We start from the raw sequence: 13,840 nt of genomic DNA on the forward strand, positions 1-13,840 counted from the left end.
CATGATGGGTCTCGTAAAGCACTCTAGAGAGAAGTGGAATTCTGGAGAAGTGGAATCATGGGCCTCTAGCCTAGCTAGAAATGTAGTCCAGGTCTCTCTCTTTCTCTTTGTGCTCTAACACACTTACTGCTATTAAACAGGGGAAAAGAAAGAAACTCTTAAAAATTGGCATGGTCCGCAGTTAGTCTCCTCAGGTCTAGATGCTCATGTCCAATACCATTTGAGCAAGCAATGATTTAGCATATTCATAAGAACTCCTAAGTAGTTAAGATTCTCTGTACAATAAATTTTAAAATTAAATATACTATACAGTATGGGATGGAGTGTTGTCTTGTAGTTAGAACTGGGGAATTGGAAAACAGGGTGTAGCGAGCGAAGACTCACCAGCGCGGCACCTCCTGCTGGTCGTCTTGGGAATTAACTCTCCAGCATATGGAGTGCCCTCTGCAGGCCGGTGTCTCGCCTGCCGCTGGCCCCATGTCCCTCCCAGACCCCAGTGCACTTTACCTCGGGGTTCTGCCCCAGCAGTACCCCCACTCTCTGGGTCTCCCCTCCCAGGGGAACCCCCAACCCTCTAAACCCACCTGGCCTCAGTGGCTACTGCCAGTCATCATCTAGCTTCAGTCTGTAATGGCCATTCATTATTGGCAAGGGGTTAGGACCAGCTGCCTCTGCCTAAGCCCGGGCTGCAGCCTCTGCAACCCCAGTACCTGTTTTTGCTTTTTAGCAGGGCCCGCTGCCTGGGGGTTTACTAGGCTGGAGCTCCCCAGCGCCTCTTGCCTTTCCCCAGCCCTGCTCTGTTCCATTTACCCTGAGCTCCCAGGCAGCCAGGTCCTTCTCCCTCCAAGGCTGGAGAGAGACTCTTCCAGCTTCTGGCCCACAGCCCTCTTACCAGGGCCAGCTGGGCCCTAATTGAGCTGGCCACAGCTGTGGCTGCTACTCCAGTCAGCCTAGCTTGGCTGTTTTAATCCCTGTTCTCCAGGAGTGGGGCAGCTGCCCCACCACACAGAGCTTCTGGGTATTGTTCTTGGTTCTGCTACTGACTTGACATATGACCTTGGGAAAGTCATTTAACTTCTCTGTACCTCTGTATAATTTTATCTGACTGTCCTTTTATTTTAGGCCCCACCCTAAGAAGAGGGTAGCCATGCTAGGGCCAGTGAATGTACTGAATGATACATCATCACATATTTCTCCCCTCATAGTTCTTTTGTTTTTACTAGGGACCTACTGCACACCACATTATGCATCAGCAAACCAGAAACCCGAAAGAAACATTAAGTTCAAATACAGTGATCATCAATAAGAAGTCAGCATTTGCCAATAGTCACTACACAGTAGACCAGAGATACAACATCTATCCGCTGAAAAGGAAACAACTCTGGTAACTGTAGGCTTGTCTATAGGCAAAAGTTAACTTTTTAAATGGCAGATACTAGAGTAGTATTGTTTCTACATGTGTGTGTCGTTCCCCCCCCCCCACACACACACACACACATTATAATGGTTCTTGTTTTCCCCCAACACACATTAATGGAAGTGGTATGATACATTCCTGTAAACAGTGTAGATGACAACAACTAGCTTGGAGCCTGTCTGTCATGTTAATTATATACTATTATAGACCATTAATCTGATGATTATTTACATGATAGATTTATAGTCTATTGTGTCAAAGTGTTCTTGGGCACTTTAATCTGAAGATCAGTGACATTCTTCAGTGGGGGTTTTAAAAATTTTAAAATAATGTGTGTGTGATCCTGAGTATGCACTGTAAGCCTGCATCCGGGACATTCAGTCTGTTAGAAGGGGCTGGGTGCCACAGTGACTTCGCACTTTAGCCTCTCACCTCTCTATACCTAGATTTGGACACAAGCAAAGATGAGTTTGGTGGTTTCATCCTGATCCCCACTGGATGTGACAATGTTAGGAGCAAATGAGGGAATTTTACCTGTGTTTTCCTTCATATTTTGCATTAGTCTCCAATGGAGTTGAGGCAGAGTTTAAGGTTTTGGTTTTAGTATCCCTTATAATCCTTGAGTAGCTCCAAATTATTGCAATGACCTACCAGTACCCTGTACATGATCACACTATTTTTATGTCACAAGACACTGGGTTTATGGAGCTAGGAGTTTGCTAAAATAGCACTGGGGGCATTGTTTTTCTTTGCATCTGTGGTGGAATGCACTGTTCTGTACACAGGCCTGTAAACTGAAAGATGTCATGGATTTCTCTTCATTTAGATTGGATTTAAAGACTTCCATATTTGAGACAATACAATGGAATACTATTTGGTTCTGATAAGATTTTATAGGAGTTTGTTTTTATTTTTAATTTCCTTGGGGACATATATAACATAAAGGTGAGTAGGTGCCATCTAGATAAAATTGATGTTTATGATTTGTCCATAACACACAACTGTATTTGATACTGTCCGGCTTGGCTCAGTGGAACACCAGGGTGGAAGTAGCAGGGGTGTTGCAGATTAGGAATGAGCTCCAGTGATAGAATAGTATGGAGAACAGACATGGAAAGATGGTAGACCATTTGTTGATTGAGATGTATCAATTGGCAGAATTATTCAGGGGATACCAATACAGGAATTGTATTGTCATGATTTACCACTGTATTACTTCAGTTTTAAAGTGATCTGACACCATTAAAATGGGGAAAATGCAGTAGTGAATTGGGCCCATGACTAAAATACATAGGCAGAGTTGTGCAGTATGAGGAAGCTTGTGTAACAATTGTACTGTGTTTGACTTTGGCCAGTGTTACTGGTTTATCAATTTCATACAAATTAAGTTTGTGTTTGTGTGTAGGACTTCATTTACCCAGGGCCGGCGCTTCCATTTAGGTGACCTAGGCGGTCACCTAGGACACCAGGATTTGGGGGGGCGGCAGGCGGCAATAAGGCGGCGGGGGGTCCTTCCGCACTCCGGGTCTTGGGCGGCAATTCTGCGGCGGGTCCTTCACTCGCTCCGGGACCCGCCGCCGAAATGCCCCGAAGTCCGGGAACGTGGAAGGACCCCCCCGCCGCAGAATTGCCAACGACGACCGGGAGCGCGGAAGGACCCCCACCTAGGGCGCCAAAAACCCTGGCACCGCTCCTGCATTTACCTCTCGTTATACCTGATTTACACTGATGTAAGAGGAGACTCAGGCTCATAACTTCAGCCCAGAGGAAAATTTGACATAAACCATGCAGAAAAGAGAGGTTTCTAGAGTAAGGCTGACAGACATTAACTCTAGATACACTGTGATGCAGTGCAGCAATATAAATTATCCTAAACTTTATGCAGTTGTGAGCATAACATTTAAATCTGAAATAAAGTTACATAGCAAGTAAATTGGGGGTGCACAACTTTGAACTTCCAGATTAAGTTTTCCTTGTAATATGAAAATTAGGTTGGTAAAGAGAGAGGCTTGTAAGACACATCTTATGTGATTTTAACCTTTTCTTCCTTGGTAAAGTATAGTCACTAAACAGTGCTTGCCACTGAAAAGTGTCAATTCTTGAGTAACATTCAAAAGTCAGTCTGCAATTCCATTCAATAGGAAATCCCACAGCAATTTACACAGTATCATTCTCAGCCCCTGGGAGCCTGCTTCTTTTAATGGTCATTTTAATTTTGCAATCTACTAACATGTACTGTATACAGTGTATACCATGAACTTCCATGCTACCAAATAAATAATTTGGAATCTAATTCCCCTGCATATTTTGAGCTCGAGAGTCTCATGGGATAATGAAAAGAGTTTAAAGTGTGTGGTATGTTTGGGCTAATTTACTCTGAAAAAGAATAGCTTTTTAGGAGTAGAGAGCCATGTAATGAGTACAACAAAGGCAGTGCTAGAAAGTTTATTACCAGAGATCAGTAGAATGCTGCCTCTTAGTGAAATTTGAAAAGAGGTTCTGAGACTTTTATCTCTTCATATGTTCACTGCTTTCCAAAATCAACTTCACCAGCAGGAAGCTGGGCATATCCACAATTTATTTTTGTCCAACCTTTATAAAGAGCTGTATTTCAATATACAGGAAAAATAAGGAAGATATAATTAGTTTTAATCAATAAACTTGGGTCAAAGCCAAATATATGCTTCAAAAGCAAATGCATTTTGTTGAGTTTTCTTATGCACTATCTAGAAATATAAAACACCTCGTGTTATCATTTTTCATTAAAGTGATGTTTTTAACCACTGTGGACAGCTGTCATATCCCTTAAAAACTTATAATAGTAAAATTGTCATAGGACTGAAGCAGGAATACAAGATTTTATTAACCAATCTTCAGCTCATAAAAGACATCAGTTTTGTGCCATTCTAGATCATAAAAATATATTTCAAAGCAGAATAATATTTCATCTGCGAGATAAAGCACAAAAGAATATGAGTTGCAGATGACACCCTAAAATATTAAACTCTGTAAGAGGTGTGTAGGTGTATATGTATCTACATAGTCAAGTCTGTGGAACTGTATGTGCTGGGAGCGATGGAAGAATTTGGCACTATATCAATATAACCAACAATAAAGATACCTGTGGTTGCATTTTGTTACAGTATATAAGTATAGATTGTCTACATAAGTTTATTGAATAGTGTAGAAACATTAAAGGCCTCATAATGTAGCAGAGTTGTCAAAGGGAGAGATCAGCTCTACCTGGATAAATAGTATAAATAGTTTTCTTTCTGATATGTGACCAGATTATTTTCCAGTTGATTTCCAGCTATGGCCCCAAGTGTCCCACAGATCAAAAAAAGATAAGGGTCAGTTACAAGGTTGAGCTCATTCTGTGTTGCTATAGTAACTGACCTCAAGCAACCCACAGAGGACTACACCCAGTTCCCCAGGTGATATTTCGCTGTCCATGCCATCAATCCCAAGCCTTTCAAAACCAGACTACTTAATTGTCAGGGTACTGTTTTGAAGAGTGTCTTTGTCCCAGTGGTGCCAAGGTAAGGCTAGCAGAGCTCATTTGTGTCTCCTGAAGCCACTTGGGAGAAAAGACATGGGTCTCATCTCTCCAGAAGGATATTGGGAAGCATTCTCTAGGGGTTTAAAGAAGGGTGCAACTATATCCTCCTGGATTAATTAGGAAAATATAAATGAGAAATATAGCTCAGATATTTTGTACAGTAAGAAGCTTTCTTAAGTAACAAATATTGGTGAAGTAACATCATCCCGCATGTCTAACATTATAGTAACAATCTCATTCGAACATTTGTTGGTCCACTGTTTCCTGCTTGTGACCCTGTTTTGCTTATAGTCTACATGCTTCTTTGCTCAGAGCTAGGTTCTACGTTCATTTTTGTGGCATTTAATGACAAATCAATAGTAAAACAGTGCCATCCGTCTAGAATGAAATTGTTAGTTTCCTCACACTGCTTCTATATTCTTTGTTTGCTAATGGGCTTTCTTTATTATCAGATCTTGTTTCATTTATTTGTTTTCCTAGTCTGTTTGTAGTCACCTACTAAATAACATCATGGTGTAAAGGGCTTGGAGTGTTTGTTTGTTTTAAATAGTGCTTTACTTGGAAATGAATGGCATAAACAACAGTTTCTTCCATTTCTCAATTTATTTCCATGTGTTTATTCTAATATCTATTTATTTTTTACTGTAACTAAAGCACCTCTTACAGGGCCCCATTTAATGTTACCAGATTTGTGACATAGTACATTAATGTTTGGTTACGCTGCATTTCATTATATCAAGATTCATTAGAAGTATAGGTAACTCCAGGATGTGCAAGCCTCCCCTTAACCTTAATTTGCTGCAATGAAGCAGAAATAATAGTGTTTTTTGGAAGAGCTGCAGTGTGGGATTTACATGCTGCTATCAAGAATGAGTGTCAGATTGTCTTAAATTTCTACACAACATGGTCTGGGACTATTTTATTTTCTTCTGTAAGGGAGAATTTTGTTTTATTAAATCAAGTTGCAGAAAGAAGTTTTAACTAACAGTAAAGACAGTGCCTCTTTATTGTTCAAATCTCTCATTTGTTATTGGTTTGATAACATGTCATTGCATGACAGTGTTAATGCACTGTTTTATATTGCCATGAATATAGTTATAATTAGAAATGCAGCTGATACAGAACATGGGTTTAATACAGCATTATTAATTATACTGCATCCTCGCCAGGAGGCTGCTATTGTCAGTTCTCTTAGTGGCTTAGACACTCATTGTAATATGTATTAGATGCACATTGCTGCAACAGAAATAGTTTTATGGAGAAGCATATTCCCACTATAAAATGGGCAGAATGACAGTGTAAATGCTATTAAGCGTCCTATCAGCATATTTAGAACTATCACATAAATGCGTTTGAACTTAAGAACTATAAACTGTGTGCTTCACCACTGCAGTTCAGCTGGGTCGGGGCGACCCACTAATCCTCACTAACAGACAGTAAATTATGTACCTAAAAAATTATACAAATGCCTGCCTTTGACATCAGTGGGCACCACCCAGGTTTCACCTTCAGGATTCAGATAATCAGCTCTCATTCCTACTGGCTTCCCTCAAGACCAGTATGGAAATAAGTATGTGTCTGCCAGGGATCAAATGCTTTTGGAGACAAAAGTAGGTACTGAGAACATTACAGGATACTATCATCTCCCCATGATACTTTTACACAAAGCACTCTGTTCCTCTTTTGGCCTGACATAGTTTCAACCTGACAGAATCCAGCAGGCCTGCTTGTTTTAAACAAGAGCACATCCTATTATTTTTTTGAGAAATGAAGTGTAAAATTAATGCTTATTATTCTGAGCTTGGGGGGGAAAGGGAAAGAAACCTTAGAATCTTGTTTGCAATGTATTCTTGATTGGTGTTAAAATCAATAGATCCACACACAGATACACTTAAGGAGAAATGGGAGAAGATCTAGCAAAGCAAGCAGCAAAAATCTGCATTTTATTTTACAAATGAGAAGGGCCGCATAATTCACTTGAGTTATGTGGGACTCTCTTATGGATGCCTGTCATGTTAAAAAAATGGAATAAAAATGAGGGAAATGATGGCATGTTTTCTTTTACTAGAGCCCACCAGCACATGCTTGAATGGTGTGCTGGCTGTCAGACACTGTATTGTCACCATGAAGCTGTCTGACATGTGCCTATGTGATCTTATATAATTCAAGAAAGTTATTCTCCAAAGATACACCTGTATCTCTATGCATACTCTGTGTTTCTATGTAAAATTCTATTAAAATGCCAGAGAGAAGAGAGTGATTGTAGCAGCAGTTCTCTCTGTATCTTTGGGCATTTTCATAGTTAGGATACACATGCATGAATAGAGAAATGTTTGTCGTGCTAACCAGGGTACTTTCCCTCCGCCCAATCCCCATTTTTTCTTCCTGGATGGTTTTATAGACACAAGAAATACATAATGGACTCCTGTGGGAGTGGAATCAAAACCCCACCGGTGAGGAGAAGGCCTTATAATTCAGAAGTGGATTTGCAAATCAAAAGGTCTTGCCTCGAGTGGGATAAATTTCCAGATCTGCAGGAACCTATTATGTTTTATTATTTTTCATTCCAGGTTTAGTTTGTTATGGGTTTAACTATGTAAAATACTGCAGGGATCAGCCAAGAAAATATGCAATCAGTGTTACCTAATTAAACATGTGAAGACCCAGAGAATATAATTTCAGTCTCATATTGAATATTACATATATTTCACATTTTTAATTTTGCTGAAATTATAGGTATTTAGCCACAAAGGAAACATTTTTCCTAATGAGTGCTCACTCAGGACCATATGCTATATATGAATCACAGGTGAATGGGTTTCTGAATAATACAGTATATGGAAGTTAGAAAGTGAATGTCAAACATGATTTCTCTGATTTACTATTTGAAGAAATCCTTTCTATTACCATAGTATCAGCTTTGTACTTTACATGTTTATTATACTGTATTGTCGTTGTTCACAGCTATTTGGTTAAGGGTTCTACAGCATCTCCATCACAAAGCCATTTCCCTGCCTTTTTTCCCCATGGGGTTTATCACTAAACTATGCAGATTTGCACAGGATTGAAACTGGGCACACAAGAGTCTCTTCTAGGAAGCCAGATTGGATAATACAGGAGATTGGGAGAAAGGAAGTTTTAAAAATATTTTCATACTTAAATGCTAAATATCTGCCCATCTTTGGTGGCTGTGCAGATCAGCAATTAAAAAAAATTCAAATTAGAATCCTTGAGTTCTGACAAATATTCCACCTCTCGGTTTTGGCCGTCTAGAGAATTTCTGGAGTAGTCAGAATGGAGAGTTGAAGTCCTGGGCCTCTGTACTCACACCAGTGTTTTCTCTCTCCTCCTTTCTGTCTCCCTTTTCTATTTTTACTTCCTTCCCATCCCATCTGTCGGTCTTTCCCCCACTTCCCTCAATCTCCCTCTTCTTTCTCCATGAAACATTACAAAGAAAAAGGATAGCATTTCCCTCTCCAGTCTAAACTGGCTATGCACACTGTGGGGGCCTTTATTGCATATTCTGCAGTCATTTTATGAATAGAGGATCATAGTGCAGATCAGGGTAAAGAAACGTGCCCTACATGTTAGAGGTGCCTGGCATCCCCTCAGTGGGAGGAGCTATCCATTCATGCTTCACTGATGCTGCCTCTTCTCCTCAAGCATTTCTTGTCATCAGCATTCTGCTCTCTGCTCTGTATGTGTCACATGCAGTATGGGGAACAGAGCACCAATTATAAGTGCTTCGGGAGCTTACCTGTTTTTGGAGCAGCGTAGACAGCTCCTAATACTGGCCCAGGCAGTAGCTCACTCCTGCACAAGGCACCACGTACAGATTTTTTTTAATATCCTCTTGGTGAGGTTAGGGCCCTTTAAGACACATGTACTCTGGGAATTCTCTCCAGCTGCATGCCACCAACCCTCCCCTGCTAGTCCTGTTTTCAACAAAAAGCCAGGTTCTAATATGCAGGCTGTGTGTGTGTCTGAGCTATTTACAAGTGCATAATGGCTGCTCCATTTGCCTTCACTGTTACCATACTACTGTTATTTAACTTGTTACTTTGTAAGGGCTTTGAGATTCCTTAAGTTTCAGAGGCCTTATGGAAAACAATAATTTTCCTCTGTTCAGCCATTTTAAGGTTATAAAAAGGTAATATAAAAGCAATTATCAACAGAGATTTTCTATGCTCTTTCTCAAATTATTTGAAGGATGCAAATACATTTAGCAGGAGGTTATTTCATAGTACACTATAATCACTTATTGCTATTCTGGAACTAAAAATGTAAATTAGATGAGATTTTGAGATGAAGACATAAAGTAATGCATATCTCATAGGCCAGAACTTGATTTTTTTTAAATATATTTTCATGAGAATTTCGCATATAATGTCCTAACGGGGAAGACAAAATTTCGGCTGGTATTTACAAAAAACACTTGTAAAAAATGTTGGCATATTTACTGGCATGCACAAAACAGGTATCTCCCCTGCTTCTCTCCCTCCTCCCCCCCGCCCAAATACAGATTATTTCATTTGTATTTCTGGGAGTCTTTTGAAATGTTGTTCCACTATCTCACAATATGTCCTAACTGCACAAAACTCCAAAAATGACAAATTAATGTATTCGGTTAATATGCTGGTAAAAATAATAATAATAAAAATAATAGTGAAAGTTTATCTATTAATAAACCAAAATTTAAGGGGATTTTTAAATAGGTTCTTTGTATTCAGAACATCTCCATGAAAGGTCTGTTCAAAACAAATATATATGAAAGGGAAAGTCAATTTAAAAATGCCATTTAAATACCATCAGTGGTCTCACTTCAACCTAAAAAAGGCATTACATATAAAATGAAGGCTGAGTTAGCCCTGCATTCCTGCTATTCCCTGTTAGTTTCCTCTTCTCCTCCTATATACTTGCAATATAATCTGAGGTGAAGATGGGATTTCACTCTTTCTGGTAGTGGTGGTTGAATTCACACTGTTCAATTTGTTTTAAATGCTGTTTGAATGTTTAATAATAGATATCCAGAGAACAATGTTCTGCCTTTGTGGTAAGATGCAAGGTGCAAAGGTACAATATTGTCACAAGCCTGTAAACAGGCGTATATGTTACTGCTGGTTTGATCACAGCATCACTTTCATCACAGCTGAAAATAAATGCCCCTAAATTTGTCTTGCGGCTGTACACCTGAATACATTGTACAAGTGACTGTGTGTGCTTTTGTAATAGGGACACAGAAATTGTAATGTCTTTGGGTCCTTGAAGCTGTGCAATCCAGCACTACCATTTCTAGCAGACTGCTGCATTTCAGACACTAATCTGCTGTGTCACTAACAAGTTGTATCATTTGAACCTTGCAGAGGAAGGCATCAATCATGAGTGCAAGCTGTGTAACCAGATGTTTGACTCTCCAGCAAAGCTTCTGTGTCACCTGATTGAGCACAGCTTTGAGGGGATGGGAGGCACATTCAAATGCCCTGTTTGTTTCACAGGTAAGACAGTAAGACCTAGACAAGCCTCAGTGTGCATGGCTTGATCCAGAAATGACACACAGGGGATTTTTAAAATACAGTATTCCATTCCTTGGGAAAAATTGCTCTGCTTGGAAACGTTTAAAATATCACCAGTCTAAAACTGGAGCTAGGAATGAAGAACTGCACTGTGATTTTTTGACACCATTTATCAGTTCCCAAGCTCAAGAAGCTAATTACAGCCCTTTTAAAATTACATTTGTTGGGTACATTTCTAAACACATTTCTTGTGAGGTAAGGACCTGCTCCTGTGCACCCCTCACTCATGTGAGTGCTTTTTACATACACAAGTAGCCTGTAGTCAGTTCTCAGTGGAAATACTCATGTGAGTAAAGGGTTGGTAAGATCAAACCCTAAAACTGTATAGTTTTGACAACTGCTGTATTCATTTTTTTCATTGTAAGACCAGAATCTGCCCTCAGATACATATGCCCAGGTCTTGTTTTTTCTGTGTAGAGCACATATCTAACATCTTGCTGTTTATCCATCTTTTGTAGTTAACCTTAAGCTGTCTCTGCAAAGCAAATTTGGATGATCTGGGTTAAAGCGACTGTCTGTAGGATCTGTTGTCACCTGCTCTATATGCTTTTTAAAATTGCAATTAACAACTTGTATTTGCGAAATGTTAAAGTAATGCTGAATGTGTACATGACTTCTGTCTTTCGTTTCCTACATGTGTGACTATGAGCTAAGTAAAAAATAAAGGATTGAATCATGAGGGGCACTCGGCACCCGCAGTTCCCCTTAACTTCAGTGGAAGTCGCAGGTGCTCATGACCTCTCAGGATTTGATTTGCATTTTGAGAGACTGCAATTTGTAGTTTTGAACTTAATTTGTCCTTTTCTGGCTATGTTTACACTGCAAGCTCAGCTCGTGTACACGTACTTTCTGTAGCCACGGGAGCTAAGCCATGCTGAGTATGTACTAACTAGTTTCAGCCAGGTCTTTTACCCTGCATGGCTAAGCCATGTCTCCGCTGCCCATGCTACCGCAGCTACACTGCTGTTCATACCTGTGCTCGCTCAGTGAGGCTCACATGAGTACGTGTACATGAGCAGGGCAGTTACACTCCTACCAAGTAGTGTAGATTTAGCCTCTGAGACATGCTATGAAGTACTGGTAAATCCTTAATAGTATTTCTTTAAATTCAGTTAGTAAGAAGCTACTTTTGCATATTGCATAGGTCTAGAACCCATAAACATTGATCTTAAATGAGATGTGAAGTAGGCTGAGAAATTATCTTAACCAAATAAATCATAAACTCAGCATGCTTGATTTCCAAACTCTACCTGACAAAATCAGAATTACTTTCAGTTCAAAATTATAAAAGTGCTTAAGATTTAATACCATAAATACTGTTACACTTATCTCTTCTATTCTATATCGACAAAATAGTTATACAGGTTGTCTTTGCAACAGACTATATCTGCAGGTTCACACTTCCTTTGTAGTCTGCCAGAAATGTTGCATTGGTCACACATCTTCTAGATTAACCCCCTAGGTCTCTACTGGTCCAATTCTCCTGCATTATAAATAAATCTCATGCACTTATGATTGGCTCACAGCTCCCTGCAAAAGAGGTGACACCCTTTTTTCGATTTGGGTTCATCCAATTATGAATGGATGGCAGTGACTTTATGGTGGAATTTCAAAAATCGATATGATATTTAGAGTCTATTATAACTAAGCTAAACATTATTCTTTAAAACTTAAATTATTAATATTGTCCACTCTTGCAGGATAATTGTACTGAAACACAAATATTGATGATTTATTGATAAATATCATTGGACCTTTTAGGATTACAGCCATAATAAATGTGCAGCAAATTTAGGGCAGAAGTTACCTAAAGCAAACTTAATCTCTGATCACACTGTATTATTTCAGTTTTTGTACAGGCAAATAAACTGCAGCAGCATATCTTTGCAGTCCACGGGCAGGAGGATAAAATTTATGACTGTTCCCAGTGCCCACAGAAGTTCTTCTTTCAGACAGAACTTCAGGTATGTTTTTGAAATAAATAAATACAAACTGACAGCAATTATTTTGTTTGTATGTAATAACCCTCTCATCACTGCACAGCTTTTAGACCATTTCTTTAATCAATGCATAACCATGGTTTTCCCTCCCTCTTTGCAATAGCAGCAAACTCTTCTAGTCTCTCTTTCTCTCTCTCCCCGTGGGTGCTATCAGGAGAAAGGGATCTCTGAGCCTGGCTGGCATAAAATAAGACAAGACAGATATCATGATTCTTTATGAGTATTTCTCTTGACAGTAGCATTGCTACATACTGACATGTCTACATCAAGCACTATGTAAATAATTTCCTTTTCTCTATTAATAATGTAGGGAATGATTAATACACAAAGACTAAACTAACGTTATGACATCCCCCCTTCCCCAGTGTTAAGTAAAAAGTTAAGGGATCCTACCTATCTAGGTACAAGAGCAAAATGTACGTGCTACTTGAACATAGAATTCTAATCAGACCAGCCACAGCCGCAAAGGCATAGTAGTGTGTAGCAGATTGTTAAAACTAGGCACTACAGTCCAATTTCACTGCTGGCATAAGTGGATGTAGCTCCATTGATTTCAGCCTTCTCAAAGTGTGTGTGTGAGGGGTCCCCCGTTCCTGTCTCCACACTTGCAGACAGAAGTATGCATTGCATTTTTTCAAAAGACTGCGCTGATCTAGATTCCCCTGGCCCTCCTGGAGGCAGTAGGTCTGCCTCAGGCACAAGGGCTCTGGGAGCTCCCTCAGGGGCAACTGCACCCCTTCTGCTGCTACTGCACGCATTGGCTGAAGAGATAGAATTTAGCACTTAATGTTGGAGGAGTTCTCAGGAGCAGTGTTGGGAATCATAGAAGTATAGCCCTCGAAGAGGCCTCGAGAGGTCATCAAGTCCAGCCCCCTGCTCTGAGGCAGTAAATCTCCAAGTAAATCTAGACCATCCCTGACAGGTGTTTGTCCAACCTGTTCTTAAAAACCTTCAGTGATGGGGATTCCACAGCCTCCCTTGGAGGCCTATTCCAGAGCTTTACCCTGAGAGTTAGAAAGTTTTTCCAAATATCTAACCTAATTCTCCCTTGCTGCAGATTAAGCCCAATACTTCTTGTCCTACTTTCAGTGAACAGAGTACAATTGATCACATTCTCCTTATAACAGCCCTTAGCATATTTGAAAACTGTTATCACATCCCCCCTTAGTCTTCTTTTCTCAAGACTAAACATGCCCAGTTTTTAAAATCTTTCCTCATAGGTCAGGTTAGTGTTGAATCAATTATGCTTAAAATTAAGTTTTGACCTTCAGTGTTAAACCCGTTGAAATGC

The 13,840-nt window shown here is 39.8% G+C and overlaps 1 protein-coding gene across 5 annotated transcripts in view; it reads left to right on the forward strand.

Annotated features, from left to right (window-relative positions):
* The window catches only part of ZNF423 (zinc finger protein 423), a 319,075-nt gene that overhangs the window by 281,688 nt on the left and 23,547 nt on the right, over positions 1-13,840 (forward strand). For all 5 annotated transcript variants that reach the window (XM_026652711.2, XM_026652714.2, XM_026652713.2 and 2 more), the window contains 2 exons: positions 10,340-10,471; positions 12,398-12,513. In XM_026652711.2, coding sequence (XP_026508496.1) covers positions 10,340-10,471; positions 12,398-12,513 — 248 coding nt within the window. The remainder of the gene's footprint in view (positions 1-10,339; positions 10,472-12,397; positions 12,514-13,840) is intronic.

This window comes from Terrapene carolina, unplaced genomic scaffold (genome assembly GCF_002925995.2).
Source record: "Terrapene carolina triunguis isolate 2854851 unplaced genomic scaffold, T_m_triunguis-2.0 Scaffold130, whole genome shotgun sequence".
NCBI classification, from domain to species: domain Eukaryota; kingdom Metazoa; phylum Chordata; order Testudines; family Emydidae; genus Terrapene; species Terrapene triunguis.